Genomic DNA, 14,170 nt, shown 5'->3' with positions numbered 1-14,170 from the left:
CCCTGATGATCGTTTGAAAGATCATCCTTTGGTTATGAGCATTCAAACCACGTAATTACAGTACGCATAATAATCTTTCTCTCCACTGAATATATCGAAGATAATACACTAGGAGGTGGATTCTTTTTCACCCCCCTTTTTCATATTACATCTATACCGGAGAAACGTTATACCGTTGTAAAGACAACAGGTACATCTTCGAATATTATCCATTGACACCTAGGAGAAGTTCTCCTGAAAGGATTCAGGAAAGATACATAACCCTGATGAGCTTATATATGACTTTATTGCGGTACGCATAATATATATAGCGCCCACACCATAGTAAATAATTTAATACACTATAGAGCACTTGTTTCTCACCCTTTTTTAGTTTTTAGTAATTACTGTATATATATATATATATATATATATATATATATATATATATATATATATATGGAATGTAGTCAGAATCCCTGCCGACAGTTACAATCTCGACAGATTTAAACTGTGAATATTAGGGTTAGTGTTTGGTTTAGGGTTAGGCACTAGGGGATGGGTTAGGCTTAGGCTGCAGTACAGGACGGTTTGGGTTAGATTGCAGGAGGGAACGGTTAGGGTTAGGCTGAGGGATCGGTGGGTTGTATTCCTTATTGGATGGAAGACAATATCATTCAACCACCTCCCTCCTGCCTTCAGCTAATGGACAGCAATTGTCTCAGTCTTTCATGCCATAGCTATTGGAAAGCAGATTTTAGAACTGGAAAATCCCTCCTTCCTCAATAAGGCTGCATTATTATTATGAATATAAGTGATCATAATATCGCTCGTATCTAATATAACTTGGCTTTTACAGCGACATCTAAGATTTGCAAATGGTGCAGATGACGTTTAAATAACTTAAATCACTGATCGCAGACCGGTGATCTTATGATCAAATACTAAAAGAATAGTTTGGGGTAAGGTCGCTGTGAGAATAGCTATGAAGCCTTGTTTGAGCCCTGTATCATCTCAGCTAGGGATGATATTGTATTAGCTCATGCATTAGTCACTGTAGATAATTGGAGAGTCCCAGTGAGAATACTCATACTGAATCTCCAAAAATATTCTGTTAAATTGTACAATAATCATCAGTTATTCTGAACAACCTTCTCAGATATCCTGAATGCAGTCCCAGAGTTTCCCAGAAGAGTATATCTGCAAATAGCAATCCTAAAGTTGGGAAAGAGACTCCCTTCCGGAAATGACGTGACAGCAGACACATAAATTACTGCTATATCGGGTTTTACTAAGGCAAACACACTTTTAAAAAAAAATATTCTAAAGTTACCACCTAGAGTAGACTCAATTTCCCATGCTGAGTTAGGAACAGTTCCCATAGCAACAGTGTCCATATTATTCTGGAAATTCAATGATTTAAATAGACAGGAAAGCTAATATTATATATTTTCCAACAAAGCATATTATGATAATGATAAGAAATGTTTCTCTTTCATGCTAACATTATGTGCATTGTTTACATTTTTATTGCATATAATTGTCTCACATACAATAGTGAAGATTGTTGTTGGACAATTTTTGATGATTGAGATGTGAACCTAGTATACAAGTATAACACCAAAGGTGGGAGGCCACATCCCTGATGAAGTCCTGGCAATAAAAAATGCGTTGTTGTCTCCCACGTTCTTTTTTTTGTTGTGGCAAACATTATAGACTTTTGTCGTGGATCGTCTGTTGATCAGATAAGCCTTTTGTTGTGTTTCTGTAATATTCTGAGCAGCCTATTTTTACCCTTTGCATTCTAAATATAAATCAGGTACCATGAAAATACTACACTATGGTGGCCTATTGTGGATTCTGACTTATTGTAGATTCCAGTTGTCACATCATACAGTTGGAAATTACAGAGAAGTATGAACCCTTTCAGAAGTATACTGGTGTGCATGAAATATTTTTGTCTAATGTACGTGTGGATCCTTTAGATGGGATGTTTAAAAATAATACTCTGTTAAAATACTGTAATTGATTTGAAATATATAAGCTCGTTATTGAATCATTAGTTACATACTGCTATGATGAAGAAGGGGACACATTTAATGGGTCTCAAACACAAAATGAGAGACTAATATCTCTGTTAATATTTTCTACACGGACAGCATTGTATTCTAATCTTCTGCTCTACTGCACACAACTCAAGTCTGTCAAGTGACTTATTGCCTCACATTTGTGCACTTAACAAGTCCGAAACAGACCAGTACAGATACTGCTTTTCCTTTCAAGTGCATTTTTCCAATATTACTTACACTAAATAAAGTAAAGGGACATAAAGTTTGCTTCTGTCTTCAAAACAATAAAACATGTTATGTTCTACAAGACTTCTCTGAGCACATTCTACCAGCGTTCCTCTAAGGGAAACAATAACAGAAAAACAAAGTAAAAAAGAAGCAATGTTTAGATTTGCCATTTATGCTACCACTGCCTTCCCCAGTTGTCCCAAGGCTACCACTCTAGAATACTAAGCAGGAAAATATGACACTGTTATTACTATTTTATTATTATCTTTTATTTATATTGCGCTATACGATTTCTATGACACTGCACATAAGGTAGAACACTGCCTATGCAGGGGTGATCAAACATGATAGCAATTATGAAATTCACAATGTTACATATGTACATAATTACAGTCTGCAGATTATATAACTACGTAGAGAACTCAGAAGGGGAGAGGGCCCTGCTCGCAAGAGCTTACATTGAAGAGGGCATATATACGTGGACACAAAGAAGGTGACGGAAGCGGAGTTATCAAGTGCCTAGTTTGGGGATTTAGAAGGATCTTTAAAGTAGAGATGTGCGGTTCGGTTTTACTCGGATATGATCGGATTTTAAAAACAGCATCATATTGGCTATCCGGCTGTCACGTGTTTTGGATAGCCAATAAGAGAAATCCGAACTAATCCGAACTTGCGATAAGAACCGAATAAAAACGAACCCGCACATCTCTGGTTTAAAGGTATGGAGGCTAGATGAGTGTCTGATATAGTTCCTAGGTTATACCAGAAATTGGGTGCTGCATTGGCAAAACGGAGTGGACGGAAGAGGTTGGAGACAGACGTTTTTTGTTTTTCTTTTTTATTTACAAATATATTTAGTCAATCACTAATATATGACATATACTGTATAACATTATTGCTTAACAGTTGGTACAGTTTAGCAATCGCAATAGGGAGATCGCCAGGTGAACCCTACTGACCTCCGTTCAATATTGCAAGCATCCCTATATAACTGAGCCTTTGTTGTTAATGAAATATGCAGTAAGAAACACTTATGATTGGTAAAAATCAATATAATACAAGTAAGAACCTAGCTACAATATAATATACCAAACTTTGTTAGTCTTGTATCAAATCATAACAGTGCTCTACTGTACATAAAATAACAAACGGTTATAATATTAGTTGTAGAAAAAAAACGCTAGTCAGTATTCCAAGCATTCCAAACATATTCCTTCATTACAAATAGGTATAGTCACAGGTTTGTGGTTTCTTGGTTTCAGTTTCCATTGGACTATGGGCCTGATTCAGAGACGGACGATCTGAAAGAGCGCTCGCTCTGAATCAGGGCGTTTTTTTTTTTTTTGAGCGGCCTCCTGGCCGCTCGCATAGCTGTGGGTGACCACCCACAGCTATAGCGAGAGGCCAGGTTGATGGTCGCGATGGTCAAGACCATCGCGACCATCGGGCTTGCGACGAGACCCTTGTGGTAGGGTCTCGTGGCCGCAAGCCCCAGAGAGCTTCTGGCTCTAATAGAGCCGGAAGCTCTCCCACTGACATCACTGGTGATGTCAGTGGGGAATCCCACAAATGGCAGGCGTTCGCTTGGGAACGCCTTCGTTTGTGAAGCCACCCCGCGGCCATGCCTACCAAACCGGGCAAACTGTCAATCACCATCGACAGCTCGCCCCCCTTGGTGCGAGACCCGGAGCAACAGAGCACCCGTCGCTAGCCGGGTCTCGCACATGCGCACGACAGAGCCGGCTCTGTCGTGCGCATGCCCAGTGGTCAAACATCGACTCAGTTGCGATGCGCTCAAAGTGGGGAGCTTGACTGGGGCGGTACACCTGTCATACCGTAACGCAGGTCTCCTAAGGCGAGCTCAGGGAGGACAGAAACCTCCTGTGGAGCAGAAGGGTCTGAATCAGGCACTATAATCAGTAAAATAGCCTGGACTGGAGTCAGCATAGAAAATCTGTCATGCAAGCAGGAGTGTATTATATTTCATACGTAGTACAGTAGGTTGTTTATTGCTCACTTTACCTGTTGAAATCTATGACCCATGTTCAGATATTCTACTGAGCATTTGATTTATTATCACTTGACAGATTTTGAGTAAAAGATGCTTAAATTTAAGGGAAATATCAAACAAAAATGTCCCAAATACAAAAGTGTCCTTTCACAAATTTGTGTCCGTTACGCACCTCATAGTGTATTTTTCACACTGCAGCCACACATCAACAAGGCTTGTGTCCTGGACTGGTGATGTAGGATTTGCACTTTTCTCACAATTGCAGCAGTGTAAGTTCAAACTATGCTGCATGGCAGAATGATAGAGAGGCTCAGTCACATCAGTCCCCGATCTATTGCCTTTTTTTTCTCAGATTAGCATATTTTTAGCACTGCTATAGCACACTAATCCACTAGTGGTGTACAGGGTACGGGGTACATTGTACTTTTATCGCATTAGCTGTGTGAAAAAGATGCAAATTATGGAGCAGAAAAGATGGAGCTTTGTAGTATTTTTCATCTCACCAAATGGGGCTATTTGGCATCAGGACTGATGTATTTGGACACATTTGTAGTTGAGCTATCCCTTAATTTCATAAAATACCACTTCACTCACTCTAACACTTTCTGCTCCCTTATAATTCAATAGGAAAAGGCAAAATGTCAAAACTATAATAGAAGATATTTGCCTCATTTGGTCATGAAATTCCATGTGCCTCACTAGCTGACATTAAACCAACACACCGCGGACCATAACTAGGGGTGTGCAACATAATTCATGTTTGTCTCTAATAACCTCACTCCATCCCGACGTCGTTACTCGTAGCAATGAATTAGTCCATACAGTAGCCTTCATACTGTTGCTCTGTCATCATTTTTTGAAAGTGGTAACTGAGTCACAGTTTTCCTGTTTATTTGTTGTCAGGCATTGAAATCATGACTACTGTTTTGCAGATGAACATGGTTATGAATAGCCTAGAAATATAAAAGCATAAAAAGGATTTTCAATGCAAGCCAATGTCCTCCTCTCCTCAAGAGAAGAATGAAACAATGACTTTAACACAAAAGTAAATGATCACAGTAAGTGGACTGCAGACATGAGCTGTTTCCATTTAAAAGGTTGCCCAACTTTTTACAATCTGTGGATTTTCTAAAGCCTAAACCAACTGGAAACCATCACAAAACCACACTTTAGAATAAATAGAACATAGTCTCAGCATCTGTGTTTTTAACATTACGAGTATAGAAACTCCAAATTACTTACTAAACATCGGCTTAAGAGACTGATGAAAAACCAGAGACAAACCCATCCAAATAAAAATAATTGTTTCATTTTACTAAGTGAGCAATATTATTTAATGCTTATGCTTATATTAAAGGTGCAATATTAACCAATTCTTAATTGATGTTTAAAAATGCTTTTAATGATATAGGAAGCATTATATATTTTAGGATGTAGGTACCATTTATGTAGCCATAAAATAATAAATGTTTAATCCAACATTAAAATAAATTTTTAAACACCAATTAATAATGACTTAATATTGCCCCTTTGAAATAATAAATAATATTGCTCTCTTAATAAAATTAAACATTTCGACAATGTCAACTTTTTAATTGACTTGCTCTTTAAGACATAAATGGCCTGATTCAGAGATGCATGAGCAAACTAGGCAATTATTTGCTACTATGTGTGCTCGAAAACACCTAAAAACTCCCAGGGCACATACTATATACAGTGCTTACCTCCCAACAAACATATTTTGGAATTTGGCACCCAAAAGAGGGAGTGCATTGGGGAGGGGCGTGGCCTTGCAACATGTCCCCTGTTTTCATCGCCCTGGGGCACGCCTAGCGCTCCCTGAGCAGTTGGGCTGCCCGCAGGCTCTCCTCCGCACACTATTTAGATGCCGTGTGCATGCGCATAGCATCTATTCAGTAGTCACTCGCTGCTCTGCTGTGCAGCCAGTGTTCGAATGCTTCCCCAACCTTACCCCGTTTGCACAACACTGCAGGCCAAGGGTGGCACAGTGTCTGAAAAGCGGGACTGTCCCGTTGAACTCAAGAAGGTTGAGAGGTATGCACAGTGTGTACACACGAAGAACCTGTTGCAATTGAGACACACTGTGTCAGAAATGTCTTGGAAAAGTGCTGGGAACTCCCGGGTGATGACTGACAGGTGGCTAAACTGATGCATGCAGATGATCTGGTTTATAGGCATGTTATGGGAGAGTCGCTGGCATGTTGCTAAAGTGTTTGCATACACAAATGCTCAATTGTTCACATCGGAGGCCATACTCAGACAGTATATCTGCATCTGCCATAGGGCTGGTGCAAGTTTCGATGGTGCTTCTGAAGATGGCGCTTAAAGACGCACCAGCGGTATTGCAGCGTCTACAGATGCTCAAGTTGGGTATCTAAGTACTTTCATTTTTATACTCATGGATGTACACCAGAGAAGGGATTTGTAGTGGCATTTGCATAAAGTCAGGTGACTGCCAAAAGACATCTATATAAGGCCCACAATGCCTTATGATATTAAGTAGTTAATAAGTGAGGCTATCTGAGGATGTGACTACATCTGCTTTTAATGCAAACTACAGATGTGTCCTCATACACCTTTGCTCTAGGTGCGCCTCTCTTGGCGTGCCATAGTTCTCGTGGTTTAGCCGCTCCAAACTTATTTGCACTGCTTGCGGTACTTGTCCATCTGTGTGCAACTATGGGGGGAATTCAGTTAACCACTGTAATTTACCGTGGGCTAATTGATCCCCTGGGCCTATTTAATTAGCCCTGAAGGCAGCCCGCAGGATGCAGTTAACAGGGTTTTTTATTTCGAGCCTGAGCAGACTCAAAAAGAAATCCCTGATAAATAGACTGTTTTCAGGTGCCACGACCATGTTAACACATAGCTCTGGTCATTTATCCCGGATTCTTTTTGTTAAAGCCAATTAACAGTTTATTTACCGGATGAGGAGAAACAGTCTCTAATTGAATAGCCCCAGGCATTACAGCACAATTCTACCGCCCATTTGCACACTCAGTAAATTATCAGGGTCAATTGACTTCCCCCCTAAGTCATAATAAAAAAGGTTCTGATACAAGCGGCCGCAGCTATATGTCCCACCACATTCTTTTATGCTGAAGCTGCAATCTTCTACATAGGTTGTACCAGTTCCTTTGCGACAAAAGTCACAACCTAACATCTCTGGTACTGTGAGCTGCTTTTTAAGAGGCTGTGATACAACAAAGGTGCAATATTTAGGAGAAAAGTACACTGCACTACACAAGTCACAACAAGTATCTCTCGTATGGATGGACACCAGAATATCAGCATCGACTAGTTGCCAGGCTTCTGACATCAAATCCAGCAATCGCATCACAACCATTCGATTGTATAACCATTGATGGTTTTAGTGTGCGCAAAAGCATTTAGAGCTGCGTGCATGTGCACATTAGCTGAGCTGGGGGCACCACGACCGGAGGGTTAGAAGTTGTACAGAAGCAGCCAGCCATGGGATAGGCATCGGAAGGCTCCATCCAATGGCTGCCAACTATTACATACCCACAATTCGAAAGGAAACTACTTCTATCAAATCGCAAACATTGATTGTTGGTAGTCTCTATCTGTCTGATGTAATGATGCTAGATGTATGAGGACATGTCCGTATCCTTTTGAGTTACTGTTTGGTCAGGCACATGGTTCATTCCATTTGTGAGCAATACCCTTCAATACAAGTTAGCTAGTAATACAATTTTAAAACACCTATTTGAGTTTTGGGTATATGTTTTTACTGTTATTTTCTTTATTGCAGGAACAGAGGGTGCTGTGTTTGGACACTCTGTGGAGACACCACATATAAGAGCAGGGCCCTCACAAGACCTCAGGTATATTTACAATAATAAAAAAAAAACATTGTTTTTATAACAAAATGTTGGAAAATAAGGGATGATGAAATAGAAGATGGCTTAGAAGCTTTCATTATTATTAAATGTTTTCCTCCTATATTCCAGTTGGCTCATATGACAGATTCATTACAGATTACCACTATAAGGCAGAATATAAATTGATATAGGAAAGGGGCTGTAGAGGTGATTGTGCTTGATGTCATACTTTTCATATGACTTATGTTATGTTTAACCTCTGGGATGTCTACTCTACCCCACCAGATGCTATAAATCACATGCTAAGTAAATGGAATGTCTGATGGTTTAATAACACCCTGCATGCCCAGTGTACTATTAGATTAAATTTCATGTCACATATATTATATGCGTGTGTGTGTATATATATATATATATATATATATATATATATATATAAAATGTATATATGTGTGTGTATATATATATATATATATATATATATATATACTGATTGTGTCTGTAAAACATACACTGTTGATCTTTAAAATGTAATTGTTAATTATTACTGGTATTAGTAGTACCAGCAGTAGCAATAGGATTACCATACAACTTGTCTTCCTTAGCTGGGGTCGCTCTCCCTTGTGCTTGTGTCTGTGTCCTTCTGACATCAGTTCATGATCATAGATGATGATTAGGATATACAGTAGGTTGACCATTACACAGAGAGCCTTTCCAGCAAGTGACAGGTATAACATTCACAACATTCTGGCTACCTACCCAATCCACTTGTTAATCTCTTGCTCACATTTTCCACAACTCATGAACAAGATCCCAAGATACTTACTCCCTCGCCGGTGAGCAATATGGTTCCCTTCTGCTTCATTATCTGTAGTATGTTACTCAAATCAGTCTAGAGTGAGCTGCAGTTCACAGTTCGATGATGCAAAAAGGGCACCATTGCCTACAAGTAGCATAAATGTAACTTCTAGCATGCCATACTGGGAACCAATTCAGTCATGACTAAACCTTCATATCCTATCCATGAAAAACAGGAGTGGAGGCAAAACTCTCCTGAGGGAGGCCAACACCTAACTTATGCAAACTCAACTTGTACTACGTTGACCCAACTGTAACTTTGGGCCCAAATCAGACCCGGTCGCAAGGCTCCGTTCGCTCACTAGCCGCCGATGTTTTTGTTCTGTGCACGCGTGAACCAGTTACTGCGAACGTGAAGCGATTGCAGTCTGTACTCAGACTCCACGCAACCATGAGTGTCAGGAAGTGCCATTTGTGTGTGGTGACAGGGGGGGAGGGGTGGTCAAGTGAATGCAGGCATGTCTGTGCGTCTGAACACCGTTTCATGGGTGTGCACAATTAAGACACATCATCAGCTTACGTAGCAGAAGGTGTCATTACACACAGAGGCACTGCGGCAGAGTGAGCTCAACCACAAGTGGTGTGTATGGCTTCGATGTCAGGCGATGTTACCGATTATTAAGTGAACTTCCTATATAGACGGATGTAACAAATGAAAAGTGGGCATCTTATTTCACGCTGGTGGGAGTCTAGTTTCTTACAGTGATCGCACGGCAAAAATTAGTGGGCGTACTAATGTTTTGCTAGCGATTGCCGGATTGGCATACTTTCACTGCAGACGGCTGCATGCGTCATTGAATTAGTGAGGGGGTCTGAATCAATCCCTGTGCTCATATATAGACTGGATAGCTCATAACAGTGGTCTTTGTGCCCCATATTTGTATAGTACCTCCAACAGAACATGCAGAAGGAGGGACACAGTTGTAAATGGCTTCCATCTAGACAACTATTATCTTAGGGCCTGATTCAGAGCTGCTCGTAAGAGGCCGCTCGTTCGCTCCGAGCATTGTTCGCACAACTGCGCATGTGTATGGGTTGTAATACGCATGCGCGAACCAGTCATTGCGGTCGGAAATTGTGTGCTCTCAAAATAGCGAATGCCTGCTAATTTGAGTGACAGAATGAGGCATTTGTGAGTGGTAACAGGGGAAGGTGCTTGAAAACGGGGAGTGGAGATCCGAACGCAGGCGTGCAAAACAGTCAAAACGGGCGTTTTAAGGGTGTGCATAATTAACAAAGCAGCGTCATCGACCACATCACTTGGTTGTCTTTTAGCCTGAACTGCTCGCATGATTGCGGTAGGAAAATGCTACCACAAGCACTGCGAGCAGTTCATAGGCCTTTCGATGTACTCGATTAATCAAATAAATAGCGGAGATGACGTAGGATGCGAGCGGCCAGGGGGGCGTTTTTTAAAAAAGCGAGAGCATGTTTCGTTCGCTCGCTCAGACATAGAGGCGTCAACAGACCGCAAAGAGCGAGCGCTCTATTTAAATATCTGGCCCCTTTTTCTGAACGAGCGAGCGCAAATAGCGTCCGGCTCTGAATCAGGCCCTTATTTCAACATTTTCTCACATACTGTAACCAAAAGTTCTGAACCATTGCTGTGGAGTGGTCGTTCTGAATTCTCGGTAGAACAAGGTGACATTTTCAGCACCTGGACACAATGGCCCTGATTCAGACCCACTCGCAAGCGCCTGTCCGCTCGCAAGTGGGTCGATGGTCTGCACTGAGCATGCGCACGACGGAGGTAGCTCCGTCGTGCGCATGCGCCAGACGCGACGAGCGAAGGACTTTCCTTCGCTCTTTGTGTCTGATCAAAGGGGGCGTGCTGTCGATGTTGATTGACAGCACGCCCCCTTTGGTGGGCGTGCCGGGGGCGTGCCTCCCTGACGGGGGCGTTCCCACGGGAACGCCTCCCATCAGAAGCCGGCCCACTGACATCACTAGTGATGTCAGTGGGAGTGATTTTGGCTCTGATAGAGCCAAAATCACTCCGGGGCTTGCGGTTGGAAACCTCAACCGCAGGCTCCGGCTCGCAGTTTCGATGGTCGCGATGGTCACGACCATCGCGGCCATCAAACTGCACGCTCGTATAGGCTGTGGGTGGTGACCCACAGCTATACGAGCGTCCAGGAGGACGCTCCATTTTTATGGAGGGCGGCCCTCATTCAGAACGTGCGCTCTGCTCAGAGTGTACGGCTCTGAATGAGGGCCAATGTTTTCCAGTTAGGCTGGGAAGTGTGATGTTCCTATTGTGTGAACAAACCTTCTAGTCCCCATTATTAATGATATGTACACTTAGCTTCCAAGCAATGTTGATAAGGGACATTATCTATGCTGCACAAGTAATATCCAGTGGCATTAACAACTTTAGGTAGATGTCAACTAATAATAGCACAAAGAAAAAAAGACTTAGCACTTTATTTTACCCCTATGGAAATTAAACCCTTATGGGAAAGCTGTAGTTTTAATTTATAGTATTTTTATTTAAAAGTTGCTATTAGGGATATGCTCAATCCTATGCAGAAAACAGACAGGTATAGAATAGATATAGACAGTGCTCTTGGATAAGAAAGTTTAATCTAATTTTTAAATAAAACACAGTAAAAATAAACAAGGTAATAAAAATAGTAATTATAAATCGGCCGGTAATTACAGCATTTTAGCTATACTACAGATTCACAATTTTTTTAAAACAACAATCACAATTCAGCGCTGCTTAGACAGCAATCCAAGGTGCATATATGAATTTGATATCTTAACTCCATATACCACTTTATAGCTGCTCAACTTGAAAAATGTATATATAGAGACTGAGGACCTCATTCAGAGTCGGTCGTAAGCGGCCGCTCGGTCGTACGATGCATCCGATGTTTCCAAACCATGCATGCGTGCGATTAGTTGTGCGCATGTGCGTACGAGACCTTGCGATCCAAAATGCTGTCGATCGTACGGCTTACGAGCAGGAAGTGGCTTCCGGGAGTTGATTGACATGAAAGGCTGTTTGTGGGTGTTGATGGGGGTGGTGGTCTAAAAATGCAGGCGTTCCTCATCGTTTTGAGGGCGTTTTAGGGGCGTACATAAATTTCCTGCTACGACCGACATAGAAGGCCGGAAGTAGTAAAACGTCACTCTGCGAGCAGGTTAGAGGCCTGGCTGATCATACAGCTTGAGGTTGGGTACAGTATGTGCTCTCTCAAGCACCAGAGTACAATCGATACTATGGAATGTAACTGATGTTATGATTGATGTTTCTATTTTGTGCCACACAATGCAAGCAGCAAATAATTGTTTGTTGTAGCTATTAACACTGCTAATTGGCTTGTAATTGATTCTGTTGCGTTTGCATTAGAGAATAATAAGAATAAATAAATTTCATGGGGAATGGCTTATTCTATGCGTTGTTTTGTTAATTTTTGATGTAATTTGCAAACAACACAAGCGGCCGCAACCAGCAGAAGAAAATTAACATACAGCGACTGACAACGACTGATAACGACTAGCTAGCTGCTATCACTTTTTAGCTAGAGGAGGTGCTTTGTTCATGTATGGGCGTCACTTTGGTTGCAATCACCCGGCCGTGCGATTATTGTTTTTATTACTGATTCTTGATCGTTAGGCGTACTACCAAGCGGCGCTTACGACCGCCTCTGAAGCAGGGCCAGAGAGAGAGAGAGAGAGAGAGAGAGAGAGAGAGAGAGACAGTCCAGAATTCCTTTTTGATAACACAAATCAGATTTAGTTAAAATGACCTTCAGCTGTAGTTCGGAGTAGGAAAAAGAATCTCAATACTTTTCGAAAAAGCGGGAAGGAGGCAATGTTATTTGTAGAGGCTACGAAAGAGCCGGCCCAAGGCATAGACATATTAGGCAAATGCCTAGGGGCATGCATTCCAAGCCTAGGGCCAACCTAGCTTGACAGCGGGCAATGATGGGACTGGGACACGAGGACGCACCTTTGCTCTTGCTGTCCTAATGCGATCTGAGCACTTAGCTCAGCTCTGATTGGGTGGCAGCTCATACAGCCGGCAGCAGTGGGACTGGGGAGCAGAGACAGTGGCCAGCAACAAAAATTGCCACTGGAGGAAGGCTGCTGGGCATACACAGCCACAGCAGCTCCTCCTCCCATGGACCTTTGCGGAGTCTGGTAGCCTGGGCTTGTCTGCAGGGAGACAAACAGGGGGGTGGGGGCGCCAATGCACTTGCTGGCACAGGGCACTAAAATGTCTAGTTACAGCTCTGTGGATGAGGATTGCAATGGGTGAGGGATGATGAATGCTGCTGGCTGCTGCTGTGATCTGTACTACTTGTTGATGGGTGCTGTGCTCGGAGAGGGTTGCTGGGTCAGAGGCGGAACTAGTGATGGTGCTAGGGACACCCCCCAAACTATTGCCTAGGTCATCAAACTAGTTAGGGCTGGCTCTGGGCTATGATGTCAAAAGCTCTTATTTTGTTAATGCAGAAAGCTGTTAGTCATTTGCAGGTGGTGTTAGTAAAATTCCAAAAAGCATACCACTTAGTAGTTCTTCAGCTTTAGAAGATATAAATGCAGAAAGATGTTAGTTATTTGCAAGCAGTGTTAGTAGGGTTCCAATAAGCATCCTGTATCCACCCCTGGTCCACAAGAAAACCAACCCCTGACAGGAGATGAGTGCCAAAAAAAGTATGAAAAGCAGATTAGGAGGATTCTGGCTTGGATTAGAGTTGCAAAAGAAAGAGGATTTCAGATGTTTAAGTGCAGTTGGATCCAGAACTCTCACAGTGAGCATCCACTCTTTATGGCCGCTTAGCAATGCTCTCCTAAAAACTGTATGTTAAGTACTTTTTCCTCATGGTATCTCACCTCACCACTTGTTAAGTAATAAGTTTAGCTTTCCATGTGGGCATGGTTAGATTAACACAGTTTCTGACATTGGACGCAGTCCATAAAAAAAAATGTGACCAGTAGGATCTTCATATTTCTGTCTGTCATGGCATCTATGCATCTTAATTTCTCAACTTCATTAAAGAATCTTCACTGTTTTATGAGATGGCTGAGTTAAAGGAAACACTCCCGGCTAATCAATAGTGGCTGTAAGTCTGTCTTTTAACTGAATGTAAAAGGCATTAAACTTACCATGTACAGTATACAGATGGCTTATCATATTTATCATTTAATGT

The 14,170-nt window shown here is 41.8% G+C and overlaps 1 protein-coding gene across 2 annotated transcripts in view; it reads left to right on the top strand.

Moving 5' to 3' along the window:
* The window catches only part of SGCZ (sarcoglycan zeta), a 1,038,602-nt gene that overhangs the window by 977,589 nt on the left and 46,843 nt on the right, over window positions 1-14,170 (top strand). For both annotated transcript variants that reach the window (XM_088478800.1, XM_088478799.1), the window contains one exon: window positions 8,081-8,153. In XM_088478800.1, coding sequence (XP_088334926.1) covers window positions 8,081-8,153 — 73 coding nt within the window. The remainder of the gene's footprint in view (window positions 1-8,080; window positions 8,154-14,170) is intronic.

This window comes from Taudactylus pleione, unplaced genomic scaffold (assembly GCF_031769625.1).
Source record: "Taudactylus pleione unplaced genomic scaffold, aTauple2 ptg000218l, whole genome shotgun sequence".
NCBI classification, from domain to species: domain Eukaryota; kingdom Metazoa; phylum Chordata; class Amphibia; order Anura; family Myobatrachidae; genus Taudactylus; species Taudactylus pleione.
This window is presented reverse-complemented; position numbering and strand designations above follow the sequence as displayed.